At 48.2% G+C, this 20,446-nt stretch overlaps 1 protein-coding gene across 2 annotated transcripts; it reads left to right on the top strand.

Moving 5' to 3' along the window:
- The first annotated feature begins 528 nt into the window (after positions 1 to 528).
- On the top strand, positions 529 to 18,565 carry ASXL1 (ASXL transcriptional regulator 1). 2 transcript variants are annotated; one of them, XM_066978552.1, is made up of 12 exons: positions 530 to 699; positions 5,019 to 5,101; positions 8,000 to 8,108; positions 9,237 to 9,357; positions 9,433 to 9,530; positions 9,879 to 9,972; positions 10,272 to 10,424; positions 10,849 to 11,012; positions 11,119 to 11,215; positions 11,713 to 11,818; positions 12,289 to 12,904; positions 13,639 to 18,565. In XM_066978552.1, the coding sequence occupies exons 1-12, from the start codon at positions 640 to 642 to the stop codon at positions 16,579 to 16,581; spliced, it is 4,644 nt and encodes a 1,547-aa protein (XP_066834653.1). In that variant the 5' UTR covers positions 530 to 639; the 3' UTR covers positions 16,582 to 18,565. The 2 variants fall into 2 exon arrangements, with proteins under 2 accessions (XP_066834652.1, XP_066834653.1); XM_066978551.1 differs by having other exon boundaries at positions 529 to 699; positions 9,237 to 9,530.
- Positions 18,566 to 20,446: the final 1,881 nt, after the last annotated feature.

The following is a 20,446-nucleotide window of genomic DNA, read 5'->3' as shown; positions in this document are numbered from 1 at the left end:
TCTACAGAAGCCTCGGGGCGAGCTGCGGGGCCGTCAGGCGCTGAGCCAAACGCCCCCGAGCCGCGGCGGTGCCCCTGGGGGTGCCGGGCCCGTTCCGCGGCCCGGGGCCGGGCCGGGCCCTCAGCTCCTCTCAGCCACCAGGCGAGGCCCGCAGCCTGCCCGCCATGCCGCGCAGCGCGCGCGGCGCCCGCTGGGAGCTGTAGTCCGCCGGCTGATCCCGCCCCGCCACGGCTCCCGCAGCGGGGACTACAACTCCCGGCAGCCCTCGCGGTTTGTTTTCCTTCAAACGGCTCCCAGGCCCGCCGCGCGGCCCCGCCCCTCGGGTGGCGGCGCGCGGGGCCCGCCGTGTCCCGGCGCGGCCACCGTCGCCGAGCCCCGCCCCGCTCCCCCCCCCCTCCCGCGCCGAGCCCTTTGACCCCGTTGTTATGCCGGGCCCGAGCCGCCGCCGCCGCCGCCTCCTCCCCCCGTAGCGCCCGGAGCCGCCCCCGCCGCCCCGCCCGCCCCGCCCCCGCCGCCCGCCTCGCCCCGCCCCGCCCCCGCCGCCGCCCGCCCGCTGCCGCCTCCGCCGCCGCCGCCGCCGCCGCCCGCCCGCGCCTAACGGTCCGCGCCGCGCGGGAGGGAGGGAGGAGGAGGAGGAGGATGAAGGAGATGAAGCAGCGGAGGAAGAAGGAGCGCACGTGGGCCGAGGCCGCCCGCCTGGTGAGGGGGGGGCGCCGCGGGGCCGGGACGGGCCGGGAGAACGGGAGGGGGGCGGGGGCGGCACCCCCGGAGCGCCCCCAGCCCCGGGCCGCCCCCCCACCCCGGGCCCACCGGGACGGCCCCTCGCGGCCCGGGCCTGGGGGGGGGGGGGCGGCCCCGACACCGGGGGTGTCCCGGGCCCGGTGCCGCCTCCAGGCCGCGGCGCTCGGCGGGGGGCTCCTGGGGTGGGCCCCGGGCTCGGGGGGTTCCCGGGGTCCCCTCTGCCCGCAGCCCGAGGGGCCCGGAGCCGCCCCGCGCTGGGAGCCGGCCGCTGTCGGCCTCCTCCCGGCCGGTTGGGGCTCGGGGGAGGAGCCGCAGCCCCCCGGGGGGAGGCCGGCGGGAGGTCCGGTCCCGGTACCGAGGCTGGGTCTGGGCTGTCCGTGCCGGTGGCCGTACAGAGCCTTGGGGCTGGCGTCAGTGGGACCGGGAGCCGTTTCCTCCCGGGGGTCAGGAGGTGCAGCCGTGTGTGCCCCCAGCTCCGCGCTCTGGGGCCGTTTGTGGAGCCCTCAAACTTCCCAAGCGGGGCCCGCACAGGCGGGGTGGCTCCCTGCTGGCGTCTGCCCACCGCAACTTCCCCCTGTGAAGCGTTTGAGCCGTGTCCGTCCTGAACCCAATTTGTGAACAAGGGAACATAACAAAACCAGCTTGGGCGCCTCACAGGTAGCGAAAGGCGAGCTAACGAGCGGGCTCCTCTCGTCGTGATGGTGCGTGGTGAGGGGCTGACGGCCGCCACAGCCTGGAAGCGCCTCGTGCTCTGGCCCCCGGGCAGCAGCCGCTCTCCTCGGGGCACCCTGAGGTGGATCTCTGCAGATCCCAGGTGCCGACGCGCGGATCGAGCGGCGATCCCGCCACTGCTGTACGGGCGTGAGCGGATTGCTGCCGTTACCTCCGTCGGCGGTACTCAGCCGCTGGTCTGCGAGGATATGGGCGTGCTCCCTACGGAGGAACGGATTTACAGGGCTTGAGGGTGTTCTCCTTGCTTGTTTTTGTTTGTTTGTTGGGCTGTGTCGTTATCATGTCGTAACGCGGTGAGGTTATGTCTCGGAGGGCACGGACATCAGAAGGGGACAGCACGGGCGAGGCCGGCTGAGGCTCACCTCACACCGAGCGTTCCTGCGGTGCGGGCTTGGTGCGTGAGGCTGGTTTGGATATCCGAGCGCGTTCTCGCTGCTTGCCAGGGAGAAACCTAATCAGACAGGCATCTGTCTTCCAGCAACTTGCATAATCTTTTGTGTGAAAATGATAATGTTTTTGACCAACGTGACGTCGCTCGAAACAACTGGGAAAGGGTGCAAGCAAGCCTCTGTAGAACTTGGGTGCGTGAATCCGGCGGTGTGGTGCCGCACCCTGCGCTCCTGGGAGGCCCTGGCTCCGTGGGGCGCTTGGCTGCGGGCAGTGACCCCGTGGCTGGAGCAGCGCTGGGTGATCTGGTACAAAATCCCCTCTCGTTCAAATGCCCTGAGCTCTGAGGGATGAAAAATCCATATTTATGGGCTGCCCAGAACACCACGTGTGGCTGGGTTTCTAAGAAGCCGTTCCCTGACGTACCTCCCCACCCTCGTCGAGCGATGGGGAAGGAATCTCTTCACAAACACAGCTCTTCTCACCTACTGCTCTTTTGGCTAGAGCCTCGGGCGCAGTCACAGTAGGTGCATGAGATGCCTGAGCCTCAGCAGCATCTTAGAGCCATTGAAGACCCAGAAATAGAACTATCTCCTACTAGATTATCTACTTAGAGAGACCTGCAGTTGCGTAGCTGCACTTCCAGCTTGCAGGACTGATTGTAAATCCACTAAAAATAGATCTTTATTTAACACTAGGCTTACACATGCTCCCTGTCAAAATGCTTTTAATTTTCCTTTCTGACGCACGCTATTGGATTCTGCATTCCTCTCAGTGTTTCCGAGAATCACAGGCAAAAGTGCTTTTTAGTGTTGCTGCTTCTACGGAGCTAATATCATGCACATTCCATAAAATAAGCCTTTAAAGATTCATTTGAACACCCAGAGCCGTGGAACCGTCGGACAAGTGCTGTCAGTGCCAAACACCTCCACCACTGGTGATTTCACGGGGGGAGCGATGTGAGCCTCCATCGTGACGGGCGTAGGAACCCTTGACTGTCAGTGCTACAAATCGTGGAGGGGAAAATCCTCGTGGGTTGGCTGTGGCGTCGCTTGTGCTGAAGGATTAACATGGCACGGGCAGCTTCGGGTTGGGGTATGGTTGCTGGAGGCTGGGCTCCGCTGGCTAGCGATGCAGGATCTTCTCCCAGTGCTTCCGTTAAGTAGTCTGTACACTTAATATAGCTGTTGATTGGAAATTGTTCCCCTGAGCGCAGATTCTTTTATCTTTATGTAAATGCTCATTCATGCTCAGTTTTAGGCTGCGCTGTGTCTGACACTTGAGAGAGGTTTTGTAAGCTGTGAAGAATTTCCTTGTTTTTTCAGCACAGGCGTCTTCCCTTTTGTGGATCTTGCATCTGCCCCTGGAGCGATGTGCTTCCCCTTGTCAGCCTGTCCCTTCGGAGTGATGGGCAGTGACAGATTACGAGGGAGGCACAGAAGAATGGTAACCTACAGAGGTTTTCTGATTGGCGAAGGAAAAAGTGTGATGGAGCTGTATTGACAGGGAATTAAAATTGTTTACTCTTTAAAGAAAAGACAAAGAAAGTGATAAGCTATATTCAAACTCCTTGTGTTTTCACTGTGTGTTATCTCAGGGCTTGTGGTTGTCCCCTACCAGGTTAGCATCACTTATTCGTGTGATCTTCAAGCATCTGAAAAATCCGTATAGGGTGGATGTCATTTAAGAAATTCCCTAATCAAAAACCGTGGCTGAGCTCTACAGTAACGTGAGGTTGTTTTTTTCCTTACTTGCAGAGGTTGGGAGGTAATATGGAGATCCAGGTGGTCCCCTGCATGGCGTTTTTTGGAAGTGTCCCGTTCGCACAGCCCCGCAAGGCAGGCAGCAGTCTCTGTGCCTTGACACGTTGCTGCAGTGACTCAGTTCTAGATGCTGCTGATGTAACTGGGGCATTTGGGTTCCTCTGCTGCTTCTCACACAAGTCAAACTGAAAGCCAGTATCATGTTGTGGAGCCCTCTGAAGCCTGGTGACAAACAAAATCAGGATTGTGCATCACTGTAGCCATTACATTTGGGGAATTTAGATTGTGATTGTGATCAAAAAGTTCCAGGCCCAATACCCGTTGCCACTTTTCTTGGCTGTTTCGGGCCATGTGCAGTTCTCACCCTCGACCAGACCCAGAGGTCTGCCGTATCAGTGTCTTGCGTTCAGGGAGCAGCCCTGTCTGCTTCGCTGGGAGGCAGAGGGTGCCAGGCAGTTGTAGGGTTATCCGCTTCCAAAGAAACGTGGTGGCTTACATCTACTGCAGCCTTCTTTTGGTCATTGTTTCCTGATGATGGGGGTAATCTTATCGCAAAAATGTCCGGTCCTCTTTCTGTGTCATTGAAATTCTGATTTCTAGATTCTTTGGAGCAGTAAGTTCCACAGGCTTTAAAAATAATGAATGGCCTCTTTAATCCTTCATATGTAAGTGGCAATTCTGCGCTTCCTATGATATATGAAAGGATGAGATGTTATTTATTTTATTGCCTTTTTAATACCTGACTTTACTCGTTTGCTTTCAAAGGCAAGCAGTCAAAATCTTTTTAGTGTCTACCCATAATTTTTTCCATATCCTTTACCGTTATCGTAGTCCTTTTCTGAGTTCTGTCCTTCTCTGACAAGAATTGACTCTTACCCGTGGTACCCTTCTTGAGGTGGAGCGAAGCTGAGATGAATGCAGTAATCCAAGGAAGGTACGCTTCTGAATTACGTAGCTGGACAGTGATATTTTTATTGCCAGAAAAGTACTGGATTCTCTGCTGAGAGGTAGGAAGGACGTGGTACGGAGGACGTTTTCCATCGCTGAGGTCCTCTGCCCACTGTACAGAGTTGCAGGCTGGATGTGGTAGCAACGTGGTCTAATGCAGATTGAAGTCTGGTAAAGCTCCAACTGGCTTTCGTGTTATGGCCAAATTCTGCTGCTTTTTTTTTCTTCTTTGTCTTTATATTTCAGTTAATTAGGGACCAAACGAAGGTAGGCCTGTTGTAATGCTTACCGTCATCTTGAGGTAGCCTGAAATTTTTAGCATTTGTCTTTTGTAGGTAAAGAAAGTTCTAAGTGGCATAGCGTTGTCTCTGAAGCCCGGTTTATGGAGTAGTTCCGTGAATATAGAGGCAAGTTCTGTGATGACACCCGGTGTTTCTGTCTCTTCAGGTGCTGGAAAACTACTCGGATGCTCCCATGACCCCAAAACAGATTCTGCAGGTCATAGAGGCTGAAGGACTAAAGGAAATGAGGTTAGTATTGGTGATCTCATTTAAAACTGTGTGTGTGCATGGAGGGTGAGGAGGCCTCATACAAAGCCTTGGCTTGTTTCGTGTGATTCTGCCTCATCTCTAGCCCACTTTTCTTCCTTTTTTCTCTTTCCAGCGTGGTAATTTCAGATTACGTTACAGACATTTATATACTTTTTTCATTGACAATAACTGGAAGCTTTTCTTGGATTTTTTGATAACATACAGAGCCCCCTTCATCCACCTATTGTGTAATAAATGCCCGTTGCGGGTTTGATTCCTGTATTGTGTTGCATTTGCCACTCGTATGTTTCTCTCGTAAGTAGCTCCTGGTACTTTCTACTATTGTGGCTCTAGTAAGTTTAAGTTCTGTCTCCTTTGATGCTTCATTTCTAGAGATTTCTAGAGCAGACATTATGTAGTAGGAGACTCAGAAAAGTCTCTTTTGTTTTATATTACTGTCCTGGCTTCTGCTTGGGTTTTTGAGCACTGTAGTAGTGCTGCTTACACCGTTGTGGTTCTTGACATCGTGCAGAGGATATGTCCTTTTCGATCTGGAAAAAAAATGATGTGGAACTTAGGAAGCCACAGGAGTGGGAGATTACTTTCTTCAGTTAGGTTCCTGTGAACCTCTATTTCTGTGAGCCAGTAGAAAATAAAGATTGTCTTGCACATCAAAGAAAGTAAGTAGCCGTGACAGTCCAAGTGCCTCAGTTAGTGCTGTGTGGCACCCCACCAAAAAAATAAAGGAAAGGATGAGGGTTTGAGGGCCAGTGGCAGAAGAAGCAGTCTTTTCCATCCGCAGCCTATTGACTGACATCTTCAGAAGCCAGATGTGCAGACTTTTTCTAGTCATGCTTACCTCCTCACCTTGATTCTGCGGACCGTTTCCCACCATTGGGTTTGCATTCTTTGAACCTGTATTCTAACCAGCTACAGAAAGTAAACTGATTTCTTCTGGGACCCAGCAATTCAAAGTGTTAGCTTGTTTCTGCTCCGTATTTGTATGTGAAGTCAGGAAACAGCTGTGATGGTTTGAATAGTGAAAAACTTTGATGCATGTAGAGGTGTCGTGGGTGGGAGTTACCATTGTTTGGCGAGGTGCTGTGCCACCGCGTTGCTGCATCAGTACCGGAGCTGCTGGAACACCCAATTTGTGGCTTGGGATCCGTACCGAGTAGATCTTCTGTGGTTTGGATGCGGGTGGTGGTGTCACAGCCCTGAGGCAGGCTTTTAATGAAAACTGTCATATATCTCTGTTTTAATCAATACCCTGCATCTTTCTTAGATCAGCCCTGTTGCTTAAGCAGGTAGATAGCTGAAGCCCTATGTGCACAGGCTGTCCTGTGCTACAGGTAACAGCAGATCCATTCTCTCAGACCTTAGTTATTGTGATGTTCTCCCGGTTTTGACAAGTGACCTGTCACAGCAGGTAGCTAAGGACCGAACTTTGCAGCATGCGTCATGCTTAACCCCACCGAGCTCCATCATTTGTTTAGAGGCTGGTGGTTTTCCTTTGGGATGTCTGTTTTCTTCCCGTTATTAATTCTCTGCTTTAAGCAAAGACTGTTTCTTCGCAGCATAATTGTTCAAAGAATACAGGCAGTGATCCTGTCTAGCTAAATATGCGGCAGACTTTCCTGGTCCTTGAATAAAAGGCCTTCCTGAAACTCCATTTCCTGAAGGAAATGGCTTGGCGACTCAAGATGTGGTTTTCCCAATCAATTTAAGGCAGTGTTGTCCAGGTCCGGGGTAACGCCAGCCCGTCGGAAGGGTCCTGGCCCTTAGTTGTCCTACACGCCCTGCGCACGAGCTGGGACGTTGGCGTCCAGCACCAGAGCTGAATTCTACCTCCTGGGAAAGTTTTAACTGTTTGGTTTTTCTTCTTTGGGGCAAAAAGCATGGTTTGGGTTTTTTTGTTTTATTGTTGTTTTGGGGGGTTTTGGTGTTTTTTGCCATTCTAAGAAAATGTGTTCTGTGTCTGGTTGGCTTGCTGGGTGTTCCGTTAAATACAGAAGGGAAAGCACTGTCTAACAGGCCAGAAGGCTGGAAATTTTTTTTCATAGTATCTAAAAATGATTGAGGGTAATTTCCTCTGTTGCTGAGGCTTGTGAATAAACACCCAAAAACCAAATGCATTGAGGGTGGAAACAGAAATTGTTCTAAGTGCTGTTTTCAATTTGAGAGTGATTTTCTTTGAAATGTTTTGTCTCAATCCAATTTTCAGTTTCAGTTTTAATAATTTTGAAATCAATATTGCTTTAATGTCTCTTCCAGGTAACTTTCTGCACGCACATGTGTGACTTATTGGAAAACATGAGGTTACATGGCACAGAAGTTCCATCAGTGTGAGCGTAGGCTGCTCTAATCACAAATGGCAAAACCAGGCTGGTACATAGGGCTTGACAAATTAGTTCATCAGACCTTTTATATCTAACTCTGCCAGTGCAGTTCTGTCTATTAGGAAAGACATTTCAGAAATACGTGTATAATTTTTGCTGACTTTTTGTTTTTCTACTGCTGAGTAAATCTGTTTTTTAGTAAAATCAATCCAATTCTGAAAATTTGAAGCAAAAAAGGAAGGCAAACGAATAATACAAGTTAGGAATGGCTAAAGAATGACCAGGAGTAACTTCAAAATTAGCACGACATTTCCTGTTTTCTGCAGATTGCTTTACTGTGATGTGTTGAGGCTAATTTACAGGTCAAACAGGAAAACAGTAATGCTGTTCTGACTGAAGAGCCTATCCCATAAGGTTAATAAGTATCATCTTTGTTCCCCTAAGTCAGATAAATGATGCTAATTTAAACAGATCTTTCAGGCCGTTTTCATCAGCCCCCCTCCCTTTTTTTTTTTTTAAGTTATTGTCTGAGTCTCTTTCCTGCCTTCCTCTTTTTCAGTGGCACTTCTCCCCTGGCCTGCCTCAATGCCATGCTCCATTCCAATTCAAGGGGAGGTGATGGACTCTTTTACAAACTGCCTGGACGGATCAGCCTGTTCACGCTCAAGGTAAACGTTGAGTTTCTACTCTCAGGTGAAGGCCAAGGTGCAAGTTCTGCTTGTTATGCATAGCTGAGTGTTAAACTGTTACTGAGTATCATGTGAGCTGAATGTGCTGCGTGTGAGATCATCCTGTGAAAGTATGTCTGGAATTCATTATTTCACTTTAGTTTGTACCTTTCAGCTATATTCAGCCATAGGTGATAAATTCATTTTAAACCCCCTTATTATTTCTTGAATTGCACAAGCAAAATAAATTCTTATTCCGGTATTTGGAGTTCAGCTCAGGTGGCTGATTATCAAAATGGTCCTGTTACACTCCTTTTCCAACGGCCACAAGGGAACGCGGCCAGCCGATAAATTACATTGGTCTGAGAACTTGTAGCTCCGAGTAAAATCTCAAATGGAAAATGTATTTTCATTTTCTCTGTTTGGTTGGTGTTTCACTGCATTCTGTGTACAGTTAGCATCACCATCTTCCTCACATCTCAAGGTCTCTCCGAAATGTTTTTTATTTTAGTCTATTGTCCCAGTAATCATAAATGTTGAAAATATTTCTGGTGTCAGGCTTTTCTTCTGCATTGTTTTGTACTGTTGGATTCCCTGATAAATATCAGCTTAATAGACACTGGTATTTTGGCTATTTAATTTGCATCCTTTTTTTCCTGCTGTCAGAAAATTTCATTAATTTGTCATACTTTACTGAAAACAGATGGAATTGAAATGGCTTTGATTATACAAGTAGTAAATGCATCTACTAAGCTTTCTATCTTAGTAGTTGGCAACTCTGGTGATACCTGTTCTTTTAGTAGTAAGAATGAGATGTTTCTCTTCATTAGAAACTGCTTGCTTGTTTCTTGCAGAAAAGCGTGATATATTAACCTTATGTATTTTGGATATATTTGAGTTATTCATCTAGGAAGTGTCTGTGAAGTGTGCTGATAGTTTGGATGACTTCCTTCCATTAGGAGCCTAAACATGCTTAAAAATATCTTACTGCATCAAAGGGATTAAAATAGGGAAGATAAAAAATCTAAATTAAAAGCTACATCCACTAAACCATCTGTTCCAATTGGCTTAAGTGGTAGTTGTTGGGAGGAAGGACTGTAGTCACCTGAGCTTTGTTTGCCTGTTTAGAAGGATGCTCTTCAGTGGTCTCGGAATCTGTCTGTGCCAGAAGGGGATGAACTGGAGGATACAGCAGACGCAGAAAGTTGTGAGTCCAATGAAGCAAGCACTGTGAGTGGTGATAATGATGGTAAGTGTCTGATAATGTTAATCTTAAGTTATAAGCATCTACTTCTGTGTCTGACCGAGTGCCCGTCTACTTCAGTGTCTCTTGATGAAACCTCCTCTAATGCCTCCTGTTCCACTGAATCTCAGAGCAAGGCATCCTCTACTGCCAGGGAGAGCAACAGAACAGCTTCACAGGTAGGAAAATGTGGGACTAATGGAAACACAAAGCCTCTGAAGGCGAGCTTTCATTGCTGCATGCTGTTGGGATTAGCATGATGACAGGGACTAGGTGTGCGCAGGTGCCTCAGGGAGAGTTATGGGCATGTCTCCTTAGGTGAGAAGTTTCTCTGACATGGAGGGATCATATACAAGGAGATAATTTTGAATACTCTGCTATTTGTAAATGTAATTAATGACTGACGCATGAAGATTTACCTAGGAGCTGGGTGGTTCTTTGGGAAATATGGTACATGGATGATTAACCTGTCTTTCTATAATGTCTTTGTTTCTTTGTTTTGTTCTTGTTTTCTTTCTGGACCACAGACAACCAAACAAAAGAAAAAGACCGGTGTAATGCTGCCACGTGTTGTTTTAACACCACTGAAAGTAAATGGGGCGCACATGGAGTCTGCATCTGGTGAGCATTGCTTTTGTTTTGGTGATTTTTTGCAATGACTATGTAGTTAGCTTTTAATCAGTAGTCCCTAATCGTAAGTTTGACTGAGGGCTTCTTTAACACTTGCTGAGAATGCATGTGACTGAGTTGTGCTGTTAAGTATATGTTTATCTCCATCAAAATAGCTGGTAACTGGACGACAAAACCCTGTAATAGTGGAACTGTTGTTCTTAGCAGGTAATTTTTGTATGCTAAAACCACTCTGCAAGTTGGGCTTCTGCTACTCTTTGCATGGTTTTGTGAGATTGTTTTGCTTTTAGGCTTCACAGGAAGGCATGCTGATGGGGAGAGCAGTAGCACATCCAGCAGTAGCAGCAGCTCTTTGGCCCTGTGCAATGCCACCTTGCGCAGTAGAACAGAAATAAACAGGGATCCGCCACAGCTACTGAGAGGTATTCGAAAGCCCACGGCTGGTAAGTGCTCCTGATTAAAGTTAGGAGAAAATCATCCATAAAAGCAGGCAGCGTTGAAGTCTGTATATTTCCGAGAAAAGAACACCAGCGATCTCTTCCTTTAGAGGGCATATGACAATCTTAAGGCTCTTCATCTGGACCTTCCTCTCTGAACCACAGTGAGCCAGTTGTTGAGAAGTTTGCCTAGTCTGAAAATCAGTATCAAGAACTGTACCTGAATATGACAAAAATATGACCTCATATCAAAATTCCACATGCATGCTTACTGTTAATTAGCATGGTTGAGGGAGCCATTCTTCACACTTGAGTACTAGAGTCTTTACTCGTTTTGCTGCAGTAGTTTATGATGTGGGGTTTTTGCCCATAATGCTGAAACGTTTTGGTACAATAATGTTTATCATATTTGCCTGTCCTTAAACTACAGGACAAATGAAACGAAACAGGGGTGAGGATATTGACTTCGAAACACCTGGTTCCATTCTTGTCAATACAAACCTGCGAGCTCTGATAAACTCCAGAACATTTAATGCACTCCCATCGCACTTCCAGCAGCAGCTTCTTTACCTCCTTCCGGAAGTTGACAGACAGGTATGAAGGTGCAGCGCTTGGGTGTTTTCCACTCGCCATGTAGCCTCCTGCTTGCAGAACATCTGAAGGCAAATGTTTTCTCTTTGACCTGTTTTTGTCCTGTTAGGTTGGGGCTGATGGGCTGATGCGTCTCAGTGGCAGTGCTCTGAATAACGAATTTTTCACCCATGCTGCTCAGAGCTGGAGAGAACGACTAGCTGATGGTGAGTAGGTTTGCTTTCTTCTGTGGTTGGAAGATGGGTACTCATCTTGTGGGCTTTCTTTGTTTTTCTCTTACAGTTAGCAAGTGGAAATCTAGTCCAGTTTGGCTGTATATCCGGCTGTATTGCCCTCAGTTTTTATCTCTTTTTTCGTTAAAATCAAAGATATGTTTTCCTTAAGTGCCATGGGACCTTCAGAACAGAATGGCAGAGGTGTAAAGTAATGTTAGACTTATCTTCTGTTAAATGGTGACCTACATGTGGTAAAATAGAAGTTGTTTCGTTTTTTTCAGGTTTGCTTGAGGGTGTGTGACTGTTGTCCTTAAGTAGTTGCAGGCAGCATGTAGATCCGTAGTAGGGTGGAGAGCAGCATGATAACAGAAGATCTGTCCTTCAGAGGGAGAGGGAGCTACTGTACTATACTATTAAAACAAAAAAAGGTTACACTTGCAAAATTGATTTTGTTTGGAACTGAAGTTCAGTATCTTGCTTTCATGTAGGTGAATTCACGCATGAAATGCAAGTTCGAATTCGGCAGGAGATGGAAAAGGAGAAAAGAGTGGAACAATGGAAGGAGAAGTTCTTTGAGGACTACTATGGACAAAGGTAAGAAATTTCGCCTCCTTTGTCCTGTTGGATCTATGCTTATGAAGGCAGCAGAGCGTTTCTGCTTGTGGTTACCTGAGAAGATGTGGCATAAACTCCATGTAAAAATGTAGTTGTGGAGTGAATCATTCAGACTGTTGCTTCAGGGGAATCCTTAAGTGGAATTGGCTTGGTCAGAGCAAAGTTTTATAGCCTATTTATTTTGTTTTCGAGACAAGCGAATACTATTTGTTTTCCATCACAGATCTTTACATTTTCTTATTTTCATCATTCCCTGTGACAGTAATGTGGGATAGCAGATGTACAGGTTATCTCATTGCAGACTGACTTAATGAGGTTTTGATGAGTCTCTGCTTTGTAATGTGTATGTTACTATGTATAGTGGTGACAGTACAGCTATAAATAATAGATGAAATGCTTAAATTAGGATGGGCTTTAGCTTTTAACTAGTTTTTATATTTGCCTCACAGGTTGGGCTTGACCCAAGAAGAATCCCAAGAGCAGAATTTGGTGCAAGAAGATGCTGAGAACAGGACAGGACTGTCTGTTAAAGGAGAAGCAAGATTGCCACGCGGTCCTTCTACACGGCAGAGAGATGGGCACTTCAAGAAACGCTCCCGGGCCGACCTGCGATGCAGAGCCAGGAGGAGCCTGTACAAATTACGTGAATCTGAGCAAAAGGAGGCTTCCAAAGAGACTGCCTCTGTGGGACCAGATTCCTCTCTTCGTAAAGAGACCAAACCTGAGATGGACCTGAAGAAAGACGATCCGACAAGCGCTTCTACTGCAGCACTGAATCCAGAGAGTTCAGAACTGCATCTCTCTCCGGAGACTTCCAAGTCACACAGTAAATCCGAAGATCCGTCATTGGCAGCTGCAAGCAGAATTCCTAGTTTGCCCCAGGAGAACTCAGCTCGGGAGTCAAAGGACCAGAAGAGGAAATGCTTTGAGGAGGCTGCCTCTGCATCCTTCCCCGAAAAGAAGCCCCGGCTTGAAGATCGTCAGTCCTTTCGTAACACAATTGAAAGTGTTCACCCAGAAAAGCCACAGCCTACTAAAGAGGAGCCAAAAGTCCCACCCATCCGGGTAGGAAAGAGAATTATAGCTGCTTGGTATCTCAGGGCTGTCATGCTTATTAGCGTCAAAACATTATTGAAATGTCAAGCGTTGTCATCTTAGCAGAAGTAGTGGAAGGGTTTCATTGGCAGAGCTGGCGAAGTACCTCAGATTACCACAGGTTACTATCTTGTTTAGAAGGGCAAAGAATGGAAAATCATTCCAAGGTCTTTGCACAAGAGCGCAGGGTAACCTTGACTTTGTTTGCATTTCTGCGGATACAGAAATCACTTTTCCTGAAACTAGCTGACTTATTGCTAAAGAGACCTTCAAATCATGTTCTTTATCCTGTGTAGTTTCCCAGTTCCTTTCCTTCGGGGGCAGAAAAGTATTCCTTCTGACTTTTGCTGTTTTAACTAGAGGCATCCATCTTGCTAGCTTCAGAGTAGTCATCCTGATGTAAAGGAGACCATTTTGATTTCTAAAGTTCTGAAAGCAAACCACCCGTTTCAATATTCATCTGCTGGCTCTGGTAAAGCGGTGTTAATACTAAGTGAGCTTTACATATCGCGTGACAGAGCGCATAAGCAGAGGTTACGGGAACCATGCTACTTCTCTGCCAAAGTTTGTTTTTAAGTTGGAATTTTAACTCTTTATACTGAATTCTCATAACAAGAATTACGATGAACAGATGTTAATAAAATGCATTTCACTGTCTGTGAATAGTCGAGCGTTAGAACTAAGTGCTTTTCTCTTTCTTTCAGATTCAACTTTCACGTATTAAACCACCCTGGGTGGTTAAAGGTCAGCCAGCTTACCAAATATGCCCCAGGATCATCCCCAACACGGAGCCCTCCAGCCGGGGCAGGAGCGGGGCCAGAACACTCGCAGACATTAAAGCCCGTGCTCTGCAGGCCCGAGCCCAGCGAGAAGCTGCTACAGCTGCCATCGGAGGTGGGGGCGGCCCAGGCGGAGGGAGAAGCACTGACGAAGGAGGTGGCAGAGGAGAATCCAACAGCCACACAGAGCACAGGAGATCAAAGAGAACTCATGGAAAGCGTTCGTCAGATCTACAACGAACACAATTACTGTCGTCTCTCCGTCTAAATGGAGAAAAGGCTGACTCTGAGATGGCTGCTCAGGCAGCTAATGTGGATTCCTTTTCTTCAACACAAGACTCCTTTTCTTCAAAGAGTGAGGGAAGCGGCAATCCGGAACGCACTGCAGGCACTAGCTCAGGGGAAGCTCAGCACGTGGATGGCTCACTTAGCAGGCAGTTCTGTGATGCTGTGACTGGGTCATCGGCTGACAGCGCAACTTTGGAGCGGCGGGAGGAGAGCCCTGAACAGGTCCTCTGTGATGCAAGGACTGAAACCCCAGCTTGTGTTGCATCAGAGGAGAGGCAAAGTACAAAGCCGAAATGCCTGGTTCCTCCAGTAAACGGTCTGTCTTGTTGTCAGGTTCAGGGAACTGTCATCAGTCCTACAGGAGATGGGATTCTGTCAGAACTCAAAGGTGGTAGCTCTCCCCCAGTACAGTTGGATTATCATCCTGATGTAAAGGAAAGTTCCTCCAGTTGTCCTACTCTTCTGCCAGAATTGTCATCAGGTGGTAAAGAATGCCATCAGCCAGAATGCCACGAGCCAGAAGTGATATCTAGATTTAGATGTAATGGCTCTGAAACATTTGTGGAACAGTGTACGAGAAATGATAGTGATAACTCCAGAACAGTGACTACTGGAGTGGAGAAAGTAAAGCCTGCACGGTATCAGTTCACACATGTGCAGGCAGAGAGAGAGAGTGATGGCAAAACAAGTAATGAAGAACAGAATACAGAGTCTCTGGTGAAATCCTCTTTATGTGAGGACTTCATTTCTCAAAGTAGGATAGATACCTCTGAAAAACTTGTGCAGCTGGGAGAGAGGTGCCCCAGAACAGAACCAGAAGATGTGTGTCAGCCACTGAGAGAGACTCAAGAGTTCAATCTGAATGGAGATGATGAAATACAGAGTACACACAGTGAGACAACAGATACTGCTTCGGATTTTGAAGCTGACATAGCTGATGAGAACGTAGAGATGGATATATGTTTTAGAAGTGTCAGCTGCAGGGAGGTAGCCAGGAAAGACTCCTGTCAGAGCAACGTTGAGAGACGTGACAGAGTTAGATCGAAGTTACCTGTGGAAACAGATAGTCTGGCCTATGTTGTGGACTTCCCTTCAGTCGCAGTGATGAGCGCTGCACCTCCACCTCAGAGATGGGGGCCGCGTGCACCATTGCCCCCAAAATCCGAGAGGCTGTCAGGTTCTGCTCGGCCCATGTCCTCAGTTGAAACCAACAACCCTTTGGTGATGCAGCTGCTTAAGGGGAACCATCCGCTGGAAGAAGTCATCCCAGGATCTCAACCCAGCGTCAAGCTGGAAGTTACACAACCACCTGCAGACAAACAGTCGGAAAGCCTCTCCGTGCAAGTGGACAGAAGTGGCAGTTGCTATTTTGGCAAAGAATCTTCTCCAGATGTACAAGTAAAGACAAGCGCCCTAAGCAGGAGTGATGACTTCCACTCGGTGAGATCTTCTGTAGATTCCCAGGAAAAGAAGCGGGGACCAGGGGCGGCGTTGCCTAGAGCAGAGGATATGGAGAATCAGTCTATTCCAGAAAAACATTCCAAAATTGACTCAGCTTTAAGCTGCCAAGACCAACTAGCAAATGTGGCAAGTGCCTCTCAGAAGCATGAAGAGATGAGCCCTCAGGAAAGAACGTTTTCTTCCTGTAGCTTTGAAGAGCAAAAGGAAGTGTCCAAGAACCATTGGGTGCCGCAGCGCAACCCACTAACAAATGTTATCACAAATAAAAGTCCCGAGAAGTTGAACCCATCTCCAGAGCCTCCGTTTTTATCTCCAGATGTAAATTCTCTTGGTCCAAAACAGACAGGGAGTACACCGGCCAATAAAAATTATGTTGGAGTTCAAGGCAAAAAGCTCTTTGGTTCTGGTTTTCCTTGCAACGCCAGTGTTAGACTACATCACTCGAGGGCTTCAGATCAAGTTTCAGACATGGGGACCTTGGCCCCCAGCAAACAGATTCCTCTGGCCAAGAGCTGTGCATCTGGAGAAGGAATGCCAGGTGTAAGGGAAGAATGGACTTCAAAGCAGCACATGAACACCACAGGAGAAATAAGAAATGAGAATGCGTTGGCATGTGACAGCCCAACCAAGAACAGTGGAGAGAAGCAGAAGGACGCAGCACAAAGCCCTGTGGAGCTAACCGAGCACTTGCAAAGTGTTCCGCTGGTTATGGACCTGCCGTTTCTTAAGTTTTCAAGGGAACCAGGGAAAAGACACAATCACCCTTTGGAGCCTTCTTCCATACCTTCTCAGTTCAATATCAAACAAGCATTTTATGGGAAGCTTTCTAAGCTGCAGCTTAATTCCACCAGCTTTAATTATTCATCTAACACTCCAGCTTTTCCCAGAAGTCTTGCTGGAAGCATGATGCAGCTAACCCACAAAGCGAACTTTGCTGCAAACCATAATACATCCCTTTCTGTGCAGATGTTTGCTGATAGCAGCAGTGTTGAAGAAATATCGTTCAAGTGTTCGTGCAGCCTTAAAGCCATGATTATGTGTAAAGGCTGTGGGGCATTTTGTCATGATGACTGTATAGGACCCTCTAAGCTTTGTGTATTGTGCCTTGTGGTGAGATAATAAATTATGGCCATGGGACAAATTGTATATTCAGTGTGTGTATTTTGATAATGACTGATCCTAAAACCTGTACACAAAATGCTATTCTGTTTATAGTAGAAATGCTGTTACACTTTGTTTTGGTGAGGAAAGTTGACTTGCCTTCCCGCTGAAATCTACAGCGCAAAACCCTTTCTTGCTCACGACTACTCCACTGTCTGTGGGCTGCGCCCCACTGGAGCGATCCTTCTGCTTAACGCTGTTGTGGAAATACTGATTGTGCTCTGGTACACATGCTGAGGCTAACACCTGGCCGGGAGGCAGTTCGCTGTGGCAATCCGTGGACCCTCTGTAGAGGAAATCTTTACATCCAAAGGAACTGGAACAGGGTGTTTTCTATTTCAGGGCTGCGCTAGGCTAGCCCCTACAGTCTTCCACTCTCCCCTTCTGCCATCTCCATTCTCGGTTTGTGTGGGAAGTACCACTGCACAGTAAGTGCAAGCAGAAAGCTGCTCTGCAGGTGACGGTTCTCTACGGGCTCTGGATGCTGCAGGTGAACGTAGTGACCAGTGAAGCACTCTGCAGGTGGAGCCACGTGCGGCTGACCAGGTACTGGATGGAGCCAAGTGAGAGGATGCAAGAAGAAAACAGGTGGCGTGTGCCAACCGAATGCCTTCTGCTGGTCTGCAGGAAGACGCGTGGGCCGTGGAACTGTGTGCCTGGCTGAACTCTTGGACCAGCTGCTGTGACTGCCTCTTTTGGCTGGCTGTTGCTACAAGTTCGTGGGGAAAGTCAAAGGTTCCTAGAAGCTCGTTTAGGTGGCCAGCGATCTCTGTATTGTAGCTCTGCAATGAGGACCTTAACGTGACAGCATCTGACCACTTGCAAGTGTCTAGCTGTGCATCTGTGTGACGATCATCTAACATTTAAAGCAGTATTTTTTTTTCCTTTTTTAAAAAATATTTTCATTCTTGGATGTATAAAGTGAATTATTTGGCTCCTGTAAGTATCCTCTATGCATCTGTTTGATCATGTATTTATATGTTGTACACAGTACTGGCCAACTCTGTAAATGGATGTAATGTACATAGAACATAAAGGGTTCTTTTTTTCCTTGGATTTTCGGGCTCTACAGCAGTATTGCATTAAAGTGGTGTTAGTTATTAATCTGCATCTGTAGTCAGAGCCACTGTATCCTGTCTTACCTAGCGTGAGGCTCAACATGCAAAGGTGACTCTCGGTTCTGACAGCCTCCTCCTCTGCCCAGGGCTCTGTGCTGTGTTGTGCAGGTAGACTGTGATGTAGAAGCTCGAGGACGACCTGAGGGGCTTTGCTGAGCTGAGTGTGCTTTACCGGTCACTCCGAGCTAGTTGCCAGCTGTCGCTGTAACCGCACCTCCCAGCGCTCGGCGAGAGCTGCATTGCAGGAAGGTGAACGGCCTCGTGCAGCCGTGGACTGGCAGAGAGCAGAAACTTGCCTCTCTTCCTCTTTGGAGTAATTACTTACCAAAAGTGAATTGCTTCAACAGGGGCAAAAGTCGGCTGTTCTTTAAGCACACAGTAGCAAGAAGTGTGGGGGTTTTATTTTTATTTTTTTCTGCTTGTATCGTATCTTTTCTAGCTCTATCCTACCTCCCTTCACCGTGCACTTTTTTTTTTTTTAACTGAGGTGCAAGCCTGAGGGATGCAACAAGTGTAGTCTCTGGAAGGGTTTATCCGTAATGCATCTGACAGTCTCCTATTGTGGAAGGAAAGAGGTGACCAACTCCTGCGTGCACACGCATGCCCTGGGATGAGCTGAAACGCAGTATTAGTGAGGTCGGAGCGGAGGTGTGAAACCTGCTTACCAAAGATCGGGAGCAGAGCTGGGGTTCTCTGGCTCTGTCTCCTTCGGGGCCACTGTAGTGTACAGATTGAAGCGGTCTGGTTTGCAGAGCCCTCCGGGGGGGCCTGCTCATGTATGTCCCTTGTGGTATTGGAAAAATAAACACTCTGTAAAACCTCCATTTGTGGTTTCAATCCTCTTTTTCTGAAATCATCCGCTGTGCTCTTTAAGGCAATATTGCTTTTTCTTTCTTTTTTTTTTTTTTTTTTTTTAACTGGGAGTGCTCCAGAGCTTCTCGGCTCAGATGATTAAAAAGGGGGGTGCGTTGTTGTCACAGCCTCATCCCGTCGTGTTTTATACACTTGCAGATAATTGAAGACGGTGCGCCTGCTGCAGACACTGCGTGGCTCTCGGGAAGCAGGTGCTGTAAAGAAGCCGTGTGGGTGCGGGGTGCTGCTGGAGCGAAGTTTGCACGAGCCCCTCCGCAGTGACGGCGACCCGAGCCGCCTGCCTCCCTGTGGCACCGGGCAGAGCCTCTGTTCCTGCTGTTGTACAGCTTGTATGTTGTGGTACTGCCTGAACGAGTTGTTGAGTAAATGGATCTGGAAACGTTTCCAAAAGCATAGCAATGAGATAGCAATTATATTGTTTTTTTGCGTTTTGTTTTTTTTTGAAACTACCTGTAAACTTAGTTTATTGATACGTTCTCTTTTTTTTTTTTTTCTTCTAGGCAGGAAGCATTTTTAAAAAGAATAACCTGAAAGATCCCGTTACGTGCCTCGCTTCTGGCCTCGTTGCGTGGATCTTCCCCAAGGCAGGTGGCGATCTCATGCAGCGGGCGGCGGGGCTGCAGGGAGTGCTCGGATCCCTGCGGCAGTGAAATGCGTAACGTGGGTTCTGTAGTGCTGCAAAACAGCCGTGGCAGTGCTCCGCTCCCTGAGCTCCACCGCGTAATTAATGCCGGGCTGTTTGCGTGCACAAGCGTGGCAGTAACGGAGCCCACATTCCTTGGTCTGCTTGCTTTAAAAATAGTGATAAGACTGTAAGGCGGGGGGGGGAGCAAAAGCTGAATGTTTGCTCCGTTGGAGTGCAAAGAGAAGCTCTGTCCTAAGCACAGGGGAAGGTTAAAGCTCTGAATCCCTCGCGTTTGGAGATTTGTCTCCATGTAGCCATCGGTCCTAGCTGCGGTCTTTCGGCAGAGGCAGCCGGCTCGTCAGAAACCCACGGACCTCAGCTGGCTGAACCTCAGCTGCTGCTGCTCCAGGGGTCCTGTCCGTGAGGGGAGCCGTGGGCTGGGGCAGCGGCTGCTCTGGCACCGGCTTGGGAGGGAGAAAAGGGGGCTGGGGCCTGGGGTCCTGCGCTGGTGGTGTCCTGACTGGCAGCCTATGTCTGCAAACACGGGTGTCCTTAAAGATACCCAGGTAATATAAAAGCAAGGAATGCGAAAACTAAGTTGTTACTTAAGGGAGCTTTAAATTTGTTAAATAATTGAAATCAGCAGCTATATTTTATTGGTGTGGTGAATGGTGATGTCAGGATTCGTTATCTGCAGAACAGAGGAGCTTGGAGGCTTCAAAGTTAGCCGTTATTAATGTCTGAATTTCACATAGAATAAATACAACTGTTTTTTTCCTCCATGAAATTTATCTGGTAAACAACCGATTTCCTCTCTCAAAGGCAGTCTCCTGCCCGCTGTTCGCATCGCGCTTTGCAGTGCTGCGGAGCGGCGGTCAGCCCAGCCAAGGCTCTCCGCGGCGGAGCTGCGGGACAGCAGCAGGCATTGCCAGAGGTAGGGGAAGGGCCCTGCACGGCCAGGCGACTGCTGCTGCTGGTGTCCGTGACTTGCAGCAGCACCTCCCTTGCTTGGTTTACAACTTGGGAACAGAGATTCCCCTGGGGCTTAATGTGTGTTAAAACTGAATTGTGTTCTGGAAGCGCTGGGACGTGCATTACCTACGTTAGCTCTGTGTGCACACAGGCGCACGTGTATTAACAGCAATTAACACGCAAGGTCCGTTTTGGGATGCGCTGTCCCAGCTGACCATTGACAAGTGCAAATGTT

This window comes from Anser cygnoides, chromosome 16 (genome assembly GCF_040182565.1).
Source record: "Anser cygnoides isolate HZ-2024a breed goose chromosome 16, Taihu_goose_T2T_genome, whole genome shotgun sequence".
Taxonomy (NCBI): domain Eukaryota; kingdom Metazoa; phylum Chordata; class Aves; order Anseriformes; family Anatidae; genus Anser; species Anser cygnoides.
This window is presented reverse-complemented; position numbering and strand designations above follow the sequence as displayed.